This window comes from Bubalus bubalis, chromosome 6 (genome assembly GCF_019923935.1).
Source record: "Bubalus bubalis isolate 160015118507 breed Murrah chromosome 6, NDDB_SH_1, whole genome shotgun sequence".
Taxonomy (NCBI): Eukaryota; Metazoa; Chordata; class Mammalia; order Artiodactyla; family Bovidae; genus Bubalus; species Bubalus bubalis.
Genome location: NC_059162.1, coordinates 89,398,287 through 89,418,829, shown reverse-complemented (window position 1 = coordinate 89,418,829; position 20,543 = coordinate 89,398,287). Strand labels below are relative to the sequence as shown.

The window sequence follows — 20,543 nt, the reverse complement described above, 5'->3', positions numbered from 1 at the left end:
GAAATTCTATACCCATTAAACAACTATTCATTCCCTGCTCCCTGTAGTCCCTGGCAGCCACTATTCTACTTCCTACTTTTATTTCTTTAAATATTCCAGGTACCTCATATATGTGAAGTTATTCAATATTTGTCTTTTTGTGACTGGCTTATTTCATTTAGCAAAATGTCCTCAATATTCATCCATGTTGCAGCATGTGTTGGACTTTCCTTCCTTGCTAGGCTGAATGAGATTCCATTTTCCATTCCATATTCACCAACTGTGAATTATATTCCACATTGAAATGAGACTTCTGTTTATTCAAAAATATTTATTGAGCACCTACTATGTGTATATACATCTGGATGTATTGTTCATGTGAGTCAAACAGATATAATGACTAGGTGACTAATATTTTCACTTTCATAGTCTAGTGTAGATGAAAGTGGATTCAGTCTCCTGTCCCATCTTTTAATCCATCAATCAAGCTTTTGGGTCAGAATATCAAGATGGCATCATGATGCCAGTATGCCAGTTTGGAGCCCTGAGACCACCTAGTTTCATCCTCCACACATACAGCACATCTCCAGACCCTTCCTCACATCAACCCAAACTTCTGCCCCCATCTTTATTCACTCCCTTATAATAGCTGTGTAAGCATCTGTATCTCTGATGAGATTATAAACCTGTTTGCAAATAAGAAGCAAGTACCTGCCTCTTGAGAAACCTATATGCAGGGTCAGGAAGCAACAGTTAAAACTCGACATGGAACAACAGACTGGTACCAAATAGGAAAAGGAGTACATCAAGGCTGTATATTGTCACCCTACTTATTTAACATATGCAGAGTACATCATGAGAAACGCTGGGCTGGATGAAGCACAAGCTAGAATCAAGATTGCCAGGAGAAATATCCATAACCTCAGATATGCAGATGACACCACCCTTATGGCAGAAAGTGAAGAGGAACTAAAAAGCCTCTTGATGAAAGTGAAAGAGGAGAGTGAAAAAGTTGGCTTAAAGCTCAACATTCAGAAAACAGAGATCATGGCATCCAGTCCCATCACTTCATGGCAGATAGATAGGGAAAACAGTGGCTGACTTTATTTTTCTGGGCTCCAAAATCACTGCAGATGGTGATTGCGGCCATGAAATTAAAAGATGCTTACCTCTTGGAAGGAAAATTATGACCAACCTAGACAGCATATTCAAAAGCAGAGACATTACTTTGCCAACAAAGGTCTGTCTAGTCAAGGCTATGGTTTTTCCAGTGGTCATGTATGGATGTGACAGTTGGACTGTGAAGAAAGCTGAGCGCTGAAGAATTGATGCTTTTGAACTGTGGTGTTGGAGAAGACTCTTGAGAGTCCCTTGGACTGCAAGGAGAGCCAACCAGTCCATCCTAAAGGAGACCAGTTCTGGGTGTTCATAGGAAGGACTGATGCTGAGGCTGAAACTCCAATACTTTGGCCACCTCATGCGAAGAGTTGACTCATTGGAAAAGATCCTGATGCTGGGAGGGATTGGGGGCAGGAGGAAAAGGGGACGCAGAGGATGAGATGGCTGGATGGCATCACTGGCTCAATGGATGTGAGTCTGGGTGAACTCCGGGAGTTGGTGATGGACAGGGAGGCCTGGCATGCTGCGATTCATGAGGTCACAAAGTTGGACGTGACTGAGCAACTGAACTGAAGTGAACTGAACTGAAGGTTTAGTTATGTATCCCCAGGACTTTAACAAAGTCTTTGCACATAGAAATGTTCAATAGTTGTTTTTTTTTAATTTACTGATAAAGCTGAAAAATCCTTTATTTTTTCTAAATTAAATTATTCAAATAATTCAAATTCAAAATAATTCAGGGGGACTTGCCTGAGTCTCACCATGGTTGCTACTCTGGAGTGCAATTCTTGGCTGATCCCGTATAAACCCATTTTTACTGGGAAAAAAAAATAATTCAAAAAGTACTGCTTGCTTGCTATGTGCCAGAGTGTGTTCTAGGAGATAGGACTATGGCAAAGAACAAAGCAAACTTTATTCACACTCTCCTAACACATTCTTGTTAGGGAGTGAGAATCAACAGTGAGTGAAGCACAGTGAAAGAAATAGCAGGCAAGGGCCAGGGTTTATACTGCTTTATCCTGGAGGGTCAGGCACATCTCTGCAGAAGTGTTAGTGGGTCAGAGATCTGATGAGAAGCAGGAGCCCAGCAGGGAAAGTTCATGGGGAAGAACATTCTGGACAGAAGGAACAGAGACCGCAGAGGTCCTGAAGCAAGAAAGTTATACTGATGCAGGTTAAAGCTATATTATTTCTAGTTTAGAGATAAGACCATCAAATCTAAGATTCAGTGACTTGTGCACCACTCACAGAAGTGGTAGCTAGACTGGAAATTAGGTACAGTCAGAAAGTAATCATATTTAAGTGGTATGCAGACATTTTCCAAAGCAGTTCAATCCTCTAAGCCATAGAAAATAAATATCCTGACTGAACTTGGTCCAAAATAAGCCACGCTTCTCATTTGACACTCTCGCACTGGGTCATCTATCTCATCCACTTCTTGTGTCTTTCTCCACCTCTACCATATCCAGGTTGTTGACTTCTAAAAGTCTGCCTCCAGACCAGATGTCTGTTATGTCTATTCTGAGCTACAGGTCCTTGTCCCCAACTGGAATGCAAGCTCTCCAAAACCAAAGCATTGTCTTACACACAGTAGTTACTGAATAAACATTTGTTGAATGAATGAATGAGCAACTAAATGAACTGTCTATCCAACTATTAACTGGACACATCCATCTCAACATCTCACAAATACCTGAAATTCAGCGTATCCCAGAATTCCTCATCTCTGCTACTCTCTCCTCCCAACTACCCTTTCCACTTTCCCTCTCCCTCTGAGATCAGTGCACATTCCAGGGCCCAAGTCAGAAACCTGGACATCATGTTTGATTTCTTTTCTCTATTTTTACCCATATGTAGTAGGCAATGGAGTCTTGTCAATTCCAACTCTTTATATTCTAGAATTTGTCCCCCTACTTCTACATTCTTTCTGGGTTTGCCTTGGTTGAAAATCTTATCATTTCTCTCCTGAATTATTGTAGTAGTCAACTAATTATCTCATTTCTTTCTGTCTCTCCTACATAAGACTCTGTTCTATAAGTGATCATTTAAAAATATATTTTAAATTGTAAAAGCTGAATTTTCATTGTAAAGATATGGAAAGTACAGAAAAACTTGAAAAAGAGAACAGAAATCACCAATAATTCCACTATGCAGAGATAACTATAGTTATTTTTTGCTTTTGGTACAGTTCCTCCTGGTTTTGCTGTGCATATATTTATTTATCTATTTTAAATCAAAACCTGAATCATGCATTCTTCTTTTTGGCTTGGCATTTTATTATGCCTGTGTCCCTATACACTGAAATATTGCCAAATGATTTGAATGCTTTAAATATCACATCAGTTGCATGTAGCATAATTTATTTAATCATTTCCTAATTATTCAGCATTTAGATTCTTTCCAGTTTCACTAATGTGTCTTCAGTGCACATTCTTGGACATACATTTTTGTCTTTATTTCTGATTATTTCCTTATGACAAATTCCTAGAAATAAAATTATTAGAGCAAATTATATGGCCATGCTTAAGGCTCCTAACACTTTTGTCAAGTTACCTCAGAGAAACTTTTAAAAACATGAATTTAATCATGTTATTCCCTTTAGAAAATCTCTAAAGACAGAACTCAGAAACTAGTTCAAACTTCTTGGGTAGATTTATAAGACTACATGGTTTGGCTTCAACCTACCTCTCTGACTTCATCTGCCACTGCTCCCACATGTAACCCCTTTATTTCAACCACAACATACTATATATTAATATCAGCTCATGAAATATGTCAGTCCTTTGGACATGGTTGTGCTCTCTGCCCAGAACATCATGTTCCCTTTTCTTCATCTAGCCATCTCCTATTTGTTGATTCAAAATTTAACTTTAAGCATCATCTATATAAGATAGAAAATATCTCCCATTTACATGCTTGCTGTGAGTCAGGCTCTAAACTAAAGAAAAAAATTCATTTCATTTAATAGTCACAACCATTTTATCTAAGTATTTATTTCCAACATCAACTGAAGAAACATGCTCGAGGAATGACAGGCTTCTGTAGTTAAGTGGCAGAGTGGAGATTTAAACCCAAGTCTATCTGACCATGAACCCATGTTCTTTATCAATGTGTGTAAAATTTGTCTCCTCTCTGATCTTCCTGCCATTTCAGTTCAGTTCAGTCACTCTGTCATGTCTGATTCTTTGCGACCCCATGGACTGCAACCCTCCAGGCTTCCCTGTCCATCACAAACTCCCAGAGTTTACTCAAACTCATGTCCATTGAGTCGGTGATGCCATCCAACCACCTCACCCTCTGTCATCCATCCCCTTCTCCTCCCACCTTCAATCTTTCCCAGCATCAGGGTCTTTTCCAATGAGTCAGTGCTTCGCATCAGGTGGCCAAAGTATTGAAGTTTCAGCTTCAACATCAGTCCTTCCAAAGAACACCCAGGACTGATTTCCTTTAGGATGGACTGGTTGGATCTGCTTGCAGTCCAAGGGACTCTCAAGAGTCTTCTCCAACACCACAGTTCAAAAGCATCAATTCTTCAGTGCTCAGCTTTCTTTATAGTCCAACTCTCATATCCATACATGACCACTGGAAAAACCATAGCTTTGACTAGACGGACCTTTGTTGGCAAGGTAATGTCTCTGCTTTTTAATATGCTGTCTAGGATGGTCATAACTTTTCTTCCAAGGAGCCAGCGTCTTTTAATTTCATGGCTGCAATCACCATCTACAGTGATTTTGGAGCCCCCTCAAAATAGTCTGTCACTATTTCCACTGTTTCCCCATCCTGCCATTTAGATTCCTCTCTTATAGGTTTTCAGAATACCCTGGGCTTCCCTTTGTCTTTCTGTTTGTCCATCCAATCAGCCTCCCTCATTAGACTGGAAATTCCTTGAGGGCAGGAACTATGTCTAATTCACAGTGTAGGAACAAAGTGAATAGTCACTGAATAAATGAGAAATGAATAAACAAACACTGGTTGCACTCGTATAACTCTGACCTCAGTTTTCCTTAATTTCCTTTGCTGTCACCAATAATGACTTTCTGAGCTTGTCTCCTTGGGGGATCACCACTCATTTCCTCTGATGTCTCGATTCATGCTGGGGTTCGCCAACTGAGCAGAGGTGACATCATGGTCATAGAACTCCTCTGCCAATCAAGGTGGACCCCCAGACAGCATCCTGTGAATCCAGTAGAAAGAGAAAGATGTCAACTGGAAGTGCCAGTAGAAAGTTTGTTTGCCCACACATGCCAGAGTAATGAGAGGAAAGGAAACATAGAAATAGAAAGCAGAGGCTTAATGGGATGGAAAGAGGCTCCAGTGTGAGGCAGGAACTGCCCCAAAAGGATTAAAAAGAAAAGGAAAATCGAAAATTTGGCACAAAGCTTCAGTTGGAATCAAAGAGATCAGGTCCATAGGAGTTGTCCACTGAGGCTGTCCCACTGATGTCAAAACTCTTTCCAACCCTTCCTCTCAAACCCCTGATTTCAAAGGCAACGTAATGTTTACTTAGGTACATTGAGTTCCACCCCAGCCCCATAAAAGGCGCCCTCCATGGGGTGAGTTTCTGAGAGCTGCTTGGACCACATATTCCACAGTTTGGTCTCCCAAGTGGCAATTATCCTTTATTTCCTCTTTCCACTGTCACCGCAAACATCTTAGCATCCCCACAAAAGCCACCTAAGAGTTCGTGTCACCCAGTCAGAAGTAGCAGAGCAAATATATGCATACATGCGTATACTTAGACACACACACACTTGCATGGGTGTTCAGAGATACACAACCATATGTTTGCAATTATATGTACATCCTTGCATATAATTAACACATAACCATGTTTTCACATATACTAAAAAAAGGCACCCTCTGGGCATCTATTTAGTCAAAAAATAATTAATTGAGTACTTACTCTGTATCAGCCACTACGCTCCATCCTAAAGAAAAGAAAGATAAGACATTGTCATTGCCTGCAGGAGTTCACAGTCAGTAGGTGAAATAGATAGACATCTAGTCAATTGCAGAGCCAGATGACAGTGGAAGTCCAGCAAAGCCATCCAGCCCAACCTCTGAGCTCAGAGTTTTTCCAGGGAGGTAGAGGCAGATGTGATCCTTGACAATGACTAGGAAAAGGTAGCTACATATACAAAAGCAAAGTGATATGAATTTGGGAGAATTGCAAGCTGTTCAGCATAGCTGGATTTTAGAGGACAAGGGGAAAGGTAGATGAATCATAAAAAATAGGGGTAGAGGGATAGGGAAATATGAACTCATGAAAGGAATTCCATGCTGAAATTCCAAATCTAGCAACATGGCAGACTTCATTAACATAGAACTGCCATCCCAGAAAAAAAAAAAAAAAAAAAGGCACACACACAGAAATACTGAATAAAACATAATAGCTCCTCCCTCCACTGAATACAGATCAAATGAACTCTGATGCATGGATCAGACATTTCATGTATCAGAAATAAAAGAAGAGTATAAAATCAAGGTAATAAGCTTCTAGCTGAAGTTGAAGTGTGTAGAAGCCAAATCACGCAGTCTTATACATCCATCCAATGAAACTGGGCTATTTTCTGAAATCTTTCTGTAGAAAGTTTAAAAAGAGAATAATAAAATTAGATTTGCATAGCCTAGGACCTGTGAACCCCCTGGGATTCCTTCCTAGCATCACAAAGACAAAATGGCTTTCTAGAGACCAGGGTGCAAGGGATTCCCACAGAAAACATAAGCCCTGCTATCGATAAGCTCACAATAAAAAAATTATAGACCACACAAGCTTAATCTATCTAGTATGCAAAATGAAGATTAAAATTCAAAGGGATTATACATATTCATACTTAACAGATTGTTAAAATTTAAAATTCTAGCAATACCAGTTGTTGAGGATGGAAATCAATTGCAAAATTTCATATGCTCCTATTGGCTAGTAATGACACAAATTTCTTACATCTACTTCTGAGAGCATTTAGGCAATAATATCTGTTAAAGTGGAGGTATATTATATTCCTACCATTTAGCAATTCCATTTCTTTGTATACTGGAACTAAAGGAAGAAATACATAAAGGAGTCCATTTCTGCATTGTTTGTAATAGCAAACAGTTGAAAATAATCTAAATGTTCACCAACTTTATAATAGATCAGTAAGGTATGTTTTACCCATACAGTGATGCTATGCTATGCTATGCTAAGTCACTTCAGTCGTGTCCGACTCTATGTGACCCCATAGACGGCAGCCACCAGGCTCCCCCATCCCTGGGATTCTCCAGGCAAGAACACTGGAGTGGGTTGCCATTTCCTTCTCCAATGCATGAAAGTGAAAAGTGAAAGCAAAGTCACTCAGTCGTGTCTGACTCTTAGCGACCCCATGGACTGCAGCCTACCAGGCTCCTCCATCCATGGGATTTTCCAGGCAAAAGTACTGGAGTGGAGTGCCATTGCCTTCTCCGACAGTGATGCTATAGCATGTTAAACAAATATTGTAGGTCTATATGCCATCGTGTATAAATTGTAAAAACACAATGTTGTGATCAGAGCAGATTATTAAAAAAACTAACTACTTCGATACTATTTACATATATACATATTTTAAACTCACAAAAGTTATATAGAGTTCATGGATGTATACTTATGTTGGGTTAATAAGAAAACCTGATTTGAAAAGACACACACCAAATTCAGGATAATGGGGAGGGCCTGTGTGGACTTAAGGGACGGGGCTGAAATTGTATCTTAACTGATTCTTTCTTAGCTACAATATTTTATTGGAACAAACAGGGCAGTATGCTAATCTCTTATAGTTGAGTGGTAGGCACACGGTTCTTGTGTTATTCTCTGTATAAATTACATTTTTGAAATGAATTCAAATTTAAAAAGAAGAATAAATACTATGTGAAGGATTGTATTCCCTGAGAAGGTGAATGACATGGTCAGATTTCTGTTTGGAAGGCTCCCTTTGGCCCCTATGCAGAAGAGTTCTTACCAGAATGAAGACTCAGGCAGGGAAAACCTGATTACTGGAGGCTCTTGGAGTTGGTTAAAAGAGACTTAATGAGGGACTTCCCAGGTGGTCCAGTGGTTAAAATCCACCTTGAAATGCAGGCAATGCACAGCATCAGGGAACTAAGATCCCACATGCCACAGAGCAACTAAACCCATAGACCACAACTACTGAGCCCAAGCACTCTGGAGCCTGCACACCACAGCTAGAGAGAAGACCTGGCACAGCCAAATGAATAAATAAATAATATTTTGAAGAGTTAATGAGGCCTCAAATAAAGGGAGTAAAGGGAAGGGGTGAGTTTGAAAGCTATTTATGAAGTAAAAATTGCCAATGTATTGTCAATCTTTTCCTTTGGTATCGAGGTTTGTTTTGTTTCATTTTTTAGTAAACTTTGCTCCTTTCCCTTTTTCAGTTGAAGTATGACATAGAAATAGACAAATACATGCGTGAAATAAATTTTCACAAAGGGACCAACACCCAAATTAAGTCCTCTCTCAGTCAATATGCACCTAAAGGTGATCACAAGCTTGACATTTATCATTATACATAAATTTTCTGTGTTTAAAATATTGATTTGAATTTATTGAAATAAACAGAGGCATTTAGTTATCACGGCTTCCCAGGTGGCAGAGTGGTAAAGAATCCACCTGCCAATGCAGGAGACTCAGGAGATGCAGGTTTGATCCCTGGGTTGGGAAGAACCCCTGGAAGAGAAAATGGCAGCCCACTCCAGTATTCTTGCCTGGAGAATCCCATGAACAGAGGAGCCTGGCAGGCTACAGTCCATGGGTTCACAAAGAGCTGGACACGACAGACCTCACACACACATACAGTAGTTATCACACATAGTGAGTCATCTAGATGCCAGTTGGTTCCAGAGCTGATTCACCCAGGGCTCTGGGTCAGTGACTCTGTGAGGTTCTGACTTTTCCTTTATGGCTGGCGAGATGGCTGCCACCGCCCCAAACATCATACCCTCACAGCAAAATGTTGAAGGAAGGAAGCAGCAATAACCAGGCTACTGAGACATCTCAAGTGCTTTCCTGTTTTCTCAAATACATAGAACATGATCAACTTCACGGAGGCTGGGAAAGTCAGTGATCCCCGTTTTGAGAATCTGTGATGGGAGATGAGTAGGAAAAACAAGGTTGGGTATCATTATGACGGTCAAATAATTTCCTTGGTTTCCTACCAGGCCCACTCAATACTAGGAATCAAGTAGTACAAATATTTATTTTCAGTTCAAGTGTAAAGTTTTTCTGACTAATGTGTCATCATTGCTGTGGAATTTTCTGTTCTTACCTAACTCCTTGTTTTTACTTGCTTGGTTTTTTTTCTTTTTATTCAGTTTTATTGAGATACAGTTGACATACAGCACTGTATATACTTAAGGTGTACAGGATAATGTTTGACTTACATATATTGTGAATATATTGTGAAATGTTTACCTCGATGAGTTTAGTCAGTATTCATCATCTCTTGTAATACAAAAAAAAAAAAAAAAAAAAAGATTAAGAAAATATTTTTTCCTTGTGATGAGAACTCTTAGGATTTACTCTCTTAACTTCCATGTATACCATAGAGCAACATTAACTACATCATCATGTACATTACATCCTAGCTCTTATCTTGTAACTGGAAGTCTGTACCTTTTGACCACCTTCATCCAGTTCCACCTCCCTTCAGCCCCTGACTCCAATAACCACAAATCTGATCTCTTTTTCTTTGAGTTTGGTTTCCATTTTGTTTTTGTTTTTTTTTCCTAAGATAAAATCATGAGCTGTTTTAAACAAATGAACTTACAATGCCTATGGAATTGGAGTATACCATAAAATAAGGGTGACAGTTAAATTTAAAATTTTATATACATTTTCCAGCCAACATATTTGAGAGGGAAATTATCCTTAAACCGAAATTATGTATATTAAAATCCTTGTTCCCCCTGATTTCTGCTATAAAATTTAAAATTCCCAGGATATAATAAATATCAGCAAAGAATGGACAAACATTAACATTTCTCTAAAGATTATCTTTTCTGATTGATAATCATTCTTAAATTTGTCATAAAATGTGAATATCATGTTGAAAGGGTCATGTTAGTTCTTGCCAAAATAACTTAGTTCTAAAAATGAAAATGTCAATTTAACTAAACTACCTCTTAGCATCATCCTAAACCCACATTGTTTTGATAATTTATAACTCTGTTTGTCATATGTTCTTTCATTTATAAAAGATGTGTATCTTAAAAATAAATTGGTTTATTGGGACATAAAAGAAATTGAAACAAGCAAATAGCCACTCTTGAAAATGTATTTATCAGTGACCAATGGTGGAGTCTAGACCTGAAACCCCCAGTGAAAGAAACTCTAACTTTTCATATATTTTACCATTTTCATAATTATACAAATTCCTAGATAACCCAGACTTAGAGGATATAAAATGTAAAGAAGAGGGATTAGACCCCAATATTTGGAGGGATCTTCTAGTAGGTGATGAAAGGAACTGGAGAAAGCTTATAACAATCCCTTTTGGTGTCATTCATGACGTGTTTGTTCTTTTGGGATTTAGTAACCTAGATTTAGTTGGGCTTCCCAGGTGGCACAGTGCTAAAGTATTGGCCTGCCAATGCAGGAGATGAAAGAGACATGGGTTTGATCCCTGGGTTGGGAAGATCCTCTGGAGAAGGTAATGGCAACCCACTCCAAAATTCCTGCCTGGAAAATCCCATGGACAGAGAAGCCTTGTGGGCCACAACCACAGGGTCACAAAGAGTCAGACACAACTGAGCAACTGAGCACAAACAACCTAGATTCAGTTATTTTGACTCTACTGTATTCCATTAGTCACTAACTGCTTATCTTACATCATTTTCCTTCTTGGCACATAAGAGTTTGGTTTTTGCTTTTTATGTTTCACGTATAAGTGAGATCACTCAACATTTGCCTTCTTCTGTCTGACTTACTTCACTTAGCATAATGCCTTTCAGTTACATACACACTGTTGAAAATGATAGAATTTCTTTTTTATACTGGAATAATACTCCATCACATGTGTAATATATTCCATACCTTCTTTATCCATTCATCTGTTGATGGACACTTAGGTTGTCTCCATGAATTGGCTATTGTAAATAATGGTGTTAAAAACTTTGTTGGGGGTGTGCAGATATCTCAACACAGTTTTCAGTCTCTTCAGATATATACCCAGAGGTAGAATGGCTGGATCATATAATAATTCTACTTTTTTTTTTTTTTTTTGAGGAACCTCTATGTTGTTTTTCCATAGTGGCTGTATCAGCTTACATTCCACCACTTGAACAAGGATTCCCTGTACTTCACATTTTTACCAGCAATTATTATATCTTGTTTTTTGATATTAGTCATTCTAACAGGCATGAGGCCATATCTCATTATGGTTTTGATTAGCATTTCCCTGCTGCTAAGTTGCTTCAGTTATGTCCGACTCTGTGTGACCCCATAGACGGCAGCCGACCAGGCTCCCCCCTCCCTGGGATTCTTCAGGCAAGAACACTGGAGCGGGTTGCCATTTCCTTCTCCAATGTATGAAAGTGAAAAGTGAAAGTGAAGTCGCTCAGTCATGTCCAACTCTTCGTGACCCCCTGGACTGCACCCTACCAGGCTCCTCCATCCATGGGATTTTCAAGGCAAGAATAATGGAGTGGGGTGCCATTGCCTTCTCCCTAGTGATTAGTAATGTAGAGCATCTTTTCATGTACCTGTTGGTCATCCATATACTTTGGAAAAATGTCTACCTAGGACCATTATCCATTTTTAAATTGGATTATATGTTTTTTGCTATTGAGTTGTATGCTTTATTTATATTTTGGGGGTATTAACACTTTATTGGATATAAAGTCTGCAGATATTTATCTTCCCTTTCAGTAGACTTCTTGTTGATTGTTTCTTTTGCTGTGAGTTTGCTTATTTTGAACTTCATAAAAACGAACTCATACTGTATGTATTCTGTTGTGCCTGTTTCCATTCACTCAATATTCTTTCTGTGAAATTTATTTGTGTTGTTGTGCACAGAAGGGGTTTGTTCATTTTCATTGCTAAATGGTATCCTCGTGTGAATGTTTAATTTCATTATTTAATGATCTGCTCAATCGTTGACGTAGATTTGAGTTGTTTCCAGTTTTGGTGAGAATATATACATCCCTCTGTTGGGTGTATATTTAGGTAGGAGTGGAATTTCAGGAGGATGGGATATGCATATTATTGGCTTTAGTAAATACTCCCAACGTTTTCCAAAATGGCTGAACCAATTTGCATCCCTGCTTGCAGTGAATGAGAGTTCAGTTGTTTTACCTCTTCAACAACATTTCATACTGCCAGTTGTTGTTGTTTTTTTTTTTAATTAGACAAGGGGGTCACAAGTATGAAGCAATATCTCACAGTGATTTTAATTTGCATTTCCCTATGACTAATAAAGCTGAGCACACTTCTATGTTTGTCTACCATTTGTATACCTTCCGTTCAGTTCAGTTCAGTCACTCAGTAGCATCCAACTCTTTACAGCTTCATGGACTGCAGCATGCCAGCCTCCCTGTCCATCACCAACTCCCAGAGTTTACTCAAACTCATGTCCATTGAGTCGGTGATGCCATCCAACCACCGCTTCCTCTGTCATCCCCTTCTCCTCCCACCTTCAATCTTTCCCAGCATTAGGGTCTTTTCAAATGAGTCAGTTCTTCACATCAGGTGGCCAAAGTGTTGGAGTTTCAGCTTCCGCATCAGTCCTTCCAATGAATATTCAGGACTGATTTCCTTTAGGAGGGACTGGTTGGATCTCCTTGCAGTCTAAGGGACTCTCAAGAATCTTCTCCAAAACCACAGTTCAAAAGCATCAATTCTTTGACATTCATCTTTCTTTATAGTCCAACTCTCACATCCATACATGACTACTGGAAAAACCAAAACTTTGACTAGATGGACCTTTGCTGGCAAAGTAATGTCTCTGCTTTTTAATATGCTGTCTAGGTTGGTCATAACTTTCTTTCCAAGGAGTAAGAGTCTTTTAATTTCATGGCTGAAATCACCATCTGAAGTGATTTTGGAGCCCCCAAAAATAAAGTCTGCCACTGTTTCCCCATCTATTTGCCATAAAGTGATGGGACCAGATGCCATGATCTTTTCTGAATGTTTTCTGAATGTTGAGTTTTAAGCCAACTCTTTCACTCTCCTCTTTCACTTTCATCAAGAGGCTCTTTATTTCTTCTTCACTTTCTGCCATAACAGTGGTGTCGTCTGCCTATCTGAGGTTATTGATCTTTCTCCCAGCAACCTTGATTCCAGCTTGTGCCTCATCCAGCCCAGCGTTTCTCATGATGTACTCTGCATAGAAAGTTAAATAAGTACGGTGTCAAAATACAGCCCTGGAGCGGGGACTGTGCAGTACTAGAGTGACTTTGAGGAGACACCACATGTCCAAGGTCAGAGAAGCCCCATCAAGACGGAAGGCACTGGAGCAGTGGCTGCTCAGCACTAGAGCAACTTTGAGGAGATACCCTCTGTTAGAAAGTTCTAAAAATGGATTGTATCTCTTTTTCTTACTCATCATTTACAAACCATTCTGATATCAAAAGAATACTACCAAAGCCTCGCTGATTCTAACATTCACCTCTGATATCTGGGGCCATTCGTGCCTTGTCTTCTGTTCGAAGGAGGTGAAGAGAATCCAAATGTGATGTGTGCACTCAAGTTTTCCAAAGACTGCAGTGGGCTGTTGAAGGCAAAGTTAGCATTATTGGAAGGGTTCATCCAGAAGCTGGAATTTTTTTCAAGGTTGGATGTTCTAGAAAGGATGCTTACCAGAGATGGGGAGAGGGTCCACATGGAGGACATCAAAGTCTAACTCATTCTACTCATTACACTCCTGCAACACTTCACATAGGCTCCTCCACCCATTATCATACTACCATAATCACTTCATTGGAAGGACTGATGCTAAAGCTGAAACTCCAATATTTTGCCACCTCATGCAAAGAGTTGACTCATTGGAAAAGACTCTGATGCTGGGAGGGATTGGGGGCAGGATGAGAAGGTGAGACAGAGGATGAGATGGCTGGATGGCATCACTGACTTGATGGACATGAGTCTGAGTGAACTCCGGGAGTTGGTGATGGACAGGGAGGCCTGGCGTGCTGCGATTCATGGGGTCACAAAGAGTTGGACACAACTGAGCGACTGAACTGAACTGATAATCACTTACTCACTCACTTGTCTCTTCTCCTAGACCTACATCTTGTGGAGCCCTTTCCATTCATGTCATTGGTGTGGATAGTGTAAACATGCTTTGGCCCTTGGTAGATGTCAGGAAAGCCACCATCAGACAGGATAGGTCCTCCAGCTGATATCTCTCTTAACTTCCTGTATTCTTTCTTTGTAACAGTTGTCTTAGTTCTTAATTACCTAGTTAAATGATTATTTGACTTTTTGCATTCTTCTCTAACTCACAAATCCCTTGAAGCTGTGATCTTGTCCCTTTTACCCACTGTCCTTTATGGATTTACTAGTGCCTGGTACAGAGTACTTAATGAGTGTTCTGAATCCCAGCGCTGCCCTATATTATGGCATGGCTCCATCTTTGCTTAAGTGAAAGTGTTATTCACTCAGCCATGTCTTTGCAACCTCATGGAATTCTCCAGGCAAGAATACTGGGTAGGGTAGCCATTCCCTTCTCCAGGGGATCTTCCCGACCCAGAGATCAAACCCAGGTCTCCTCCATTGCAGGTAGATTCCTTACCAACTGAGCCATAAGGGAAGTCCATCTTTCCCTTAAGTACCCATGAAATGGTGCTACTTCTTATTGAGACTAGTTTAATTCATCAAGTACTGTTGGATAAGTATAACGGGAAGACAGGGAGACTAGCAGTATGCAGTGACTTGATCTCCACAGCTCCTCCACTAACTTGCTGTGTATCCCCCTCCTCCTGTTAGCAAGTTATTTTATCTATCTGGACCTTTGGTCCCCTAGATTTGAAGGGAAAACTTCAGACTCTGGACTTAAGAATCCCCCTCTCTACATTCTGGGATCCAAAGTTATGTCCATTCACAGGAAAATGCCGAGGAAATGCTGAATTAGGACAGGGATCTGAGTAGGGATACCAAATGGAGTTTGCCTGGCTGGATTTTAGAATTGCTTGAGACCAGTGACTCCTTTTTTCCTTCCATTTTCTCTTTTGAATAGGACTATCTATAACTGTTATCCTAGGCCTGTCCCATCGTAGAATTTTGGGAGCAGGTAGCTTATCTCTTAAGTTTCACAAATTCACAGATTCATAGATGGAGAGCAACTGTGCTTGATAGATTAAACCTAGAACCTCATTCTTACCTTACTTAGATGATGTAGTTTGAATGATGAGATTTGAGATTTTGAACTGATGTTATAATGTGTTGAGACTTTGGGGAATGTTGGGATAGGGTGAGTGTACTTTGAATATGGGATGCATGTAAATCTTCGGGAGCCAGAGGTAGACAGAATAGTGGTCCCCCAAGATGTCCACGTCCTAATCCCTGGGACCTGTGAGTATGCTGTGTAACATGACAAAGGGGGAGTTAAGCAATTAAGGTAGCAGATAGAATTAAGGTTGTTAATCAGCTGACTGTAACTTGGGTAGATTATCCTGGACTATCTGAGTGGATCCAACGTCATCATCAGGGCCCTAAATGTGGAAGGGGAGGCAGAAGAGAGAGAGATGACAGAATAAGAAGGACTCAGCCCACGATTGCTGGCTTTGAAGACAGGAAACAAACCAAAGAAAGTGGATGACCTCCATAAGGTGGAAAAGACCAGGAAACAGCGCCTCTAGAGCCTTCAGGACTAGGAGGTAATACACTTGTGCTGTTTTAAGCCACAAGTTAGTGGGTAATTTTTTTACAGCAGCAATAGGAAAGGAATCCAAGTTCTGGCCTGTGGTTTACTCCTCCACAATCTTGAACATCATCTTTGCATTTCTTCGTATTCCTTATTTCTAAAAATCAGAACTCCTGGAAGAATCAAAAGCGACAGACAGGCTGCAGTGCCTGGCACACTGGTGCTTAAACGACGTTAGTGTCCAGCTTCCCCTCCTCTTCCAGGTTGGGGAAACACAGAGAAGAAAGTGAGTGAGTGAAAGTCATTCAGTTGCATCCAACTCTTTGCGACCCTATGGACTGTAGCCCACCAGGCTCCTCTGTCTGCGGAATTCTCCAGGCAAAAATACTGGAGTGGGTAGCCATTCCCCTCTCCAGGGGATCAGAGAGGAAAAGCAGGAGCCAAATGCCATTCTTAACAGTGCACCCTCCTGCCTTTGATGTCACCGGCTGTGTAAAGGATTGCCTCAGTGAACTCCCAAGCATAACTTATCGACAGCCTGCTCCTTATCTGCCTTTGGGGGACCCACAACTCCCCCCTCCCTGGGGAAACCCCCTTTTAGAATACAAAAGCTCTTTAGAAGAGGAGAGCAGGACCAGAGCGTCACTCTGCAAACAGGCTCTTGGAGATGAAAGAGTTCAGGGCATCAGTATCTACACCACAGCCACCGTATTTCCCAGGGAGAGAATCCCACAGTGGTGCCCTGTGGGGGAGCAGAGTCCCTGGAGGAGTATGGCCTCCTCCCAGCCCCCAATCACCGAGACCAACCCCCCTCAACCATTCCAAGTCTCCAGCTCCCTCCTTAGTTGTTATGAGCTTTTATTTAAAAAGCACATTTAATACAAGTATAGTTTCGCAGATACAAATTTTCATTTTGTATTCTACAAAAGTCTTTGAATATTATTCTCTTTACAAAATGGAACCTTACAAAAATACTGGCAATTTAATGTTTTTATACAGTTTTCTCTAGTTGCAGTTATTTCTTTCATTGTAAAAACATCTACCACAGAACTACGGTATTTTAGTTGATATTAAAAAAATTAAACTCGATGCTTTTTTTAAGCAGCTAATGTAAATAACACAGGTCGAGACACAGTTTATAATCATAGTGGATATAGCTAAAATTGTTTCAGAAATAATATTTTACATAGTTAACTTTTAATGTTTTATACATTATTTATATAATATTTATATATAAAAATCATAGCTTGCTATAAGTTGAAATGAAAGGACGGCTTCTGTAGTAAGGCTGTGCATGTGGTTGACCCATGTGGTTACACTTAGCCCTTTGAAAGGTGTGCATCCGAGATCTGAAAGCATTTCTTCCTTCCTCCTTTCCTCAAAGGTTCAGTAGAAGCGGTCCCTGACTGCTGCCTCAAGTGGGACCTTGCTTGGAAGGACACTTATGGAGAGAAGATGAGGAAACTCTACGGAGATTTAACCCACGTGTTCTGCCCAGCAGAACCTACCAAGAACTGCCCTAGAGATCAACCCCAAGACAATAGTGCTTTACACAGCTTAGCAAGAGCGGCTCCCCCAGAGATCCTGCCCCCGTCAACTCTGTTATCTTGAAGGGCCGCCTCTGGGCTGTGAGACCATCTGCTACTCTGGCTCAGTCAGACTGTGAGTAGCCAAAGGGTTGCTTCATTTTTCATTCTGCCCCCTTCATTCCTCCATCTCTTGCATGGAAGGCTGCTTTCCATCAGCTGATGGCAGACCACAACTGTGCTCATCTCCGGCCCTCAGAGACCATCCCGGTAGGCACCCAGCAAGGGTTTCCAGGGAGAAAGCAGTAGCCGAAGCTAATCATCACTACTTGAGTGTGCCAGTGCCCGGGTGATTGCTGTACACAACATCAGCATCCTGTAATCAACATTTCAGCGTCACAGGATGGTGCGTCAAGAGAAGACACAGGAGGGCCTGAACCCTCCAGCTCTTCCAAAATTGTGCTATTTGTGAAATTCACTCATCCACAAAGAGTCACCTAATCACTATAAGTGAGGGACTGTGGGTGCTGGCCTATGGGCTGAGGAAGTGAGTGATGAGGCCTCATGACTGGGAATCTGGATTCAGGATTTGATCGCTGGACTGAGCAAACCTGCTCTTTTCTTATATTTAAAAGCAAAAACAAACAAACACATAAGGTTCCTGAACCAAAGTCACAGTAGAGAATCGAGTGGTGTGGACAGAGACACAAGAGGGGAGCCCCCAATGGCTAGTTTGCTGATTCAGTGCTATTTCTGGCATCATGTGCTACAAGGTGAATGTCAGCTTTCCCAACAGCTTTCACAAAGGTGACCAGCAGACTCTACTCAAATCGTCTTAGTGTTTGCTCCAGAACAAGCCCGTGTTCACTAGAACATGAACACTTAAACCAACCGCATATCCGGGATTCCCGCACTTGCTGTTAGCTTGCTGTTGTTTCCATACAGGTGAACGCTACCTATTTTGGAAGGCCACAAGGTAAGACTTTCTTTTTTTTTTTTTCCTTTTTAAAAATCAGTCGGGCAAAAAGTTTTTCCCTACATTCTACTGTCTGATGAGATTGGAGAGCAGCAAAACTTGCTGTCAGCAGTCATTTTCCAAGAACAGCTCATGGTGGGTGGCAGCTACACCATGTTGTGGTGATTGCTCCTGTCGATGTCCACAGGCGAAAGCAGGTCCTTCCTGATGGTGGCAGGAGGCAGGGAGAGCGTTGTCTTGGTCTTGAAGAGGTCAGACACGAAGAAAACCTAGAAGCATAAAATCAGAGATCCCAATCAGTCACTAACATTTGGGCCTTGGGGACAGGCAAAGGGAAGATCCTAAGAGTGTGCACTTTAGGAAAAGGGGCCCCCCAACTTTGAATAGGGGAGGACCACAAAGACTATGGGCTTCCCCAAAGGCTCAGCAGGTAAAGAATCTGCCTGCAATGCAGGAGACATGGGTTGGATCCCTAAGTCAGGACGATTCCCTGGAGGAGGAAATGGCAACCCATTCCAGTGTTCTTGCCTGAAAATCCCATGGACAGAGGAGTGTAGGGGGCTACAGTCCAAAGGGTTGCAAAGAGTTGGACACGACTGAGCGACTAAACACACAACAACATGGAGACCACAGAGTCCAATTCTTATTGCACAGAAAGGGAAACTGAGGCCCAGAGAAGGGTAGTGACAGGCCCAGAGTTACACAGCCAGGGTAGGAGCAGACCTCATATCCATGGGCTCTCAGTCCAGTGCTCCCTATCTACATGCCCCACTTCCTTATTTCTCAAGGTAAATGAATAGCAATGAAAGATAAGTTCTCAAACAAAGGAAGCATTAGTCACCAGCATTAGTCCTCAATACTTTCCCTTTCCTCACAAAGGAATCTAGGGTGTAACCAAAAGAGATCAGCCAATATGAATTCCTATCAGCAGGCACTGGAGCAAGGAAGCAGTCATGATCACTTTTTCCTGAAAGCCCAGTGATGTCAACAAGCTGATGGAGGTCAAGAAGCCAGGGTCTCTTAGCTGAAGGAGTCAGCAACTAACCCGGAGGAAAGGTCAATGAAAACTCTCCTATCACTTATTCCCAACCTCCTTCCTCCTGAGCATATGACCTCACTGAGTTGTCTTAGAATCACTGAGAAACATTTACTGAGTGCTTACTCACAAGCGTATAAGGATGGCTCAGGCAGTTTCTGCCTCAATTAGCTTACGATGAAAGATTCAAGAACTTGCTCAGTTACCCAAGTAAGAGAAATTTAAGATTTGTATTAGGTGGGAAAATAAATACACAGATCCCCATTTGAGCAAGTTAGCAACAGGAGTTTGTACTAAGTAACTGTAAGAGGCAGCTGTCAGTCATGTAATTTAATAGGAAACATATGGCTGGGTTTTGAAATGGGGACTAAAACACTTCAAAGTTCCTATGTCTAACAGCTTTCTGGATGGAAGAATCTTTGTCCTGCAGATGGTAATGCACTCACTAATAAGGACAGCCCTGTGACTTCATTCTGGACACAATACAGGCAACAAAAATAAAATAAAAATGAAGTTCTTAGTAAGACTGCACCTACACCAAGGCTGTAACAGCCAGAGCCTGGCCACAGAAGGGACTTGTATCCTTTGTTGAACCAATTTCCACAGTGTTCTCTCTAGTGATACAGTCATCAGCAAAATGCAATCAAAATCACTGGGGATGCAGGTTATCACTGGATGCTTGGTTACCCTGGGAGAACTCGGTGACTAGAAGGCCAAAGGAAACAGTGACTTACTAGCCACCACAACATCCTTTGTACCTTTTGAGTTTTTGTACCCATTTCATAGATGACCTACTCAAACATTTTATTATTATTCCTTTGTTGAAAAAAAATAAGAAAAGCCAGGCAATTTCTTAAGTTATAAGGGAAAAATAAAAATAAAAAAGAAAGTGAAATATTAGTCAAGAAATGGAACATTTGAAAACATTTACAGTCTGCGTGCAATTGAATAGACCCTTTGCAAAGGAAAAAATTAAGCCTTTTGTCTCATTTTCTAATGAGGTGTGAACAGTGAGAGCTGTGGCACAGGAAGGTTTGTCTCGTAGCCAGGGACAAGTTGAGACTCAGGAGAGT

General features: G+C 40.9%; 1 protein-coding gene across 2 annotated transcripts in view; it reads right to left on the bottom strand.

Annotated features, from left to right (window-relative positions):
* Positions 1–16,773: 16,773 nt before the first annotated feature.
* PLPP3 (phospholipid phosphatase 3) overlaps positions 16,774–20,543 on the bottom strand; it is an 89,624-nt gene continuing 85,854 nt past the window's right edge. For both annotated transcript variants that reach the window (XM_045166150.1, XM_006050675.4), the window contains one exon: positions 16,774–18,703. In XM_045166150.1, coding sequence (XP_045022085.1) covers positions 18,581–18,703 — 123 coding nt within the window. In that variant the 3' untranslated portion in view covers positions 16,774–18,580. The remainder of the gene's footprint in view (positions 18,704–20,543) is intronic.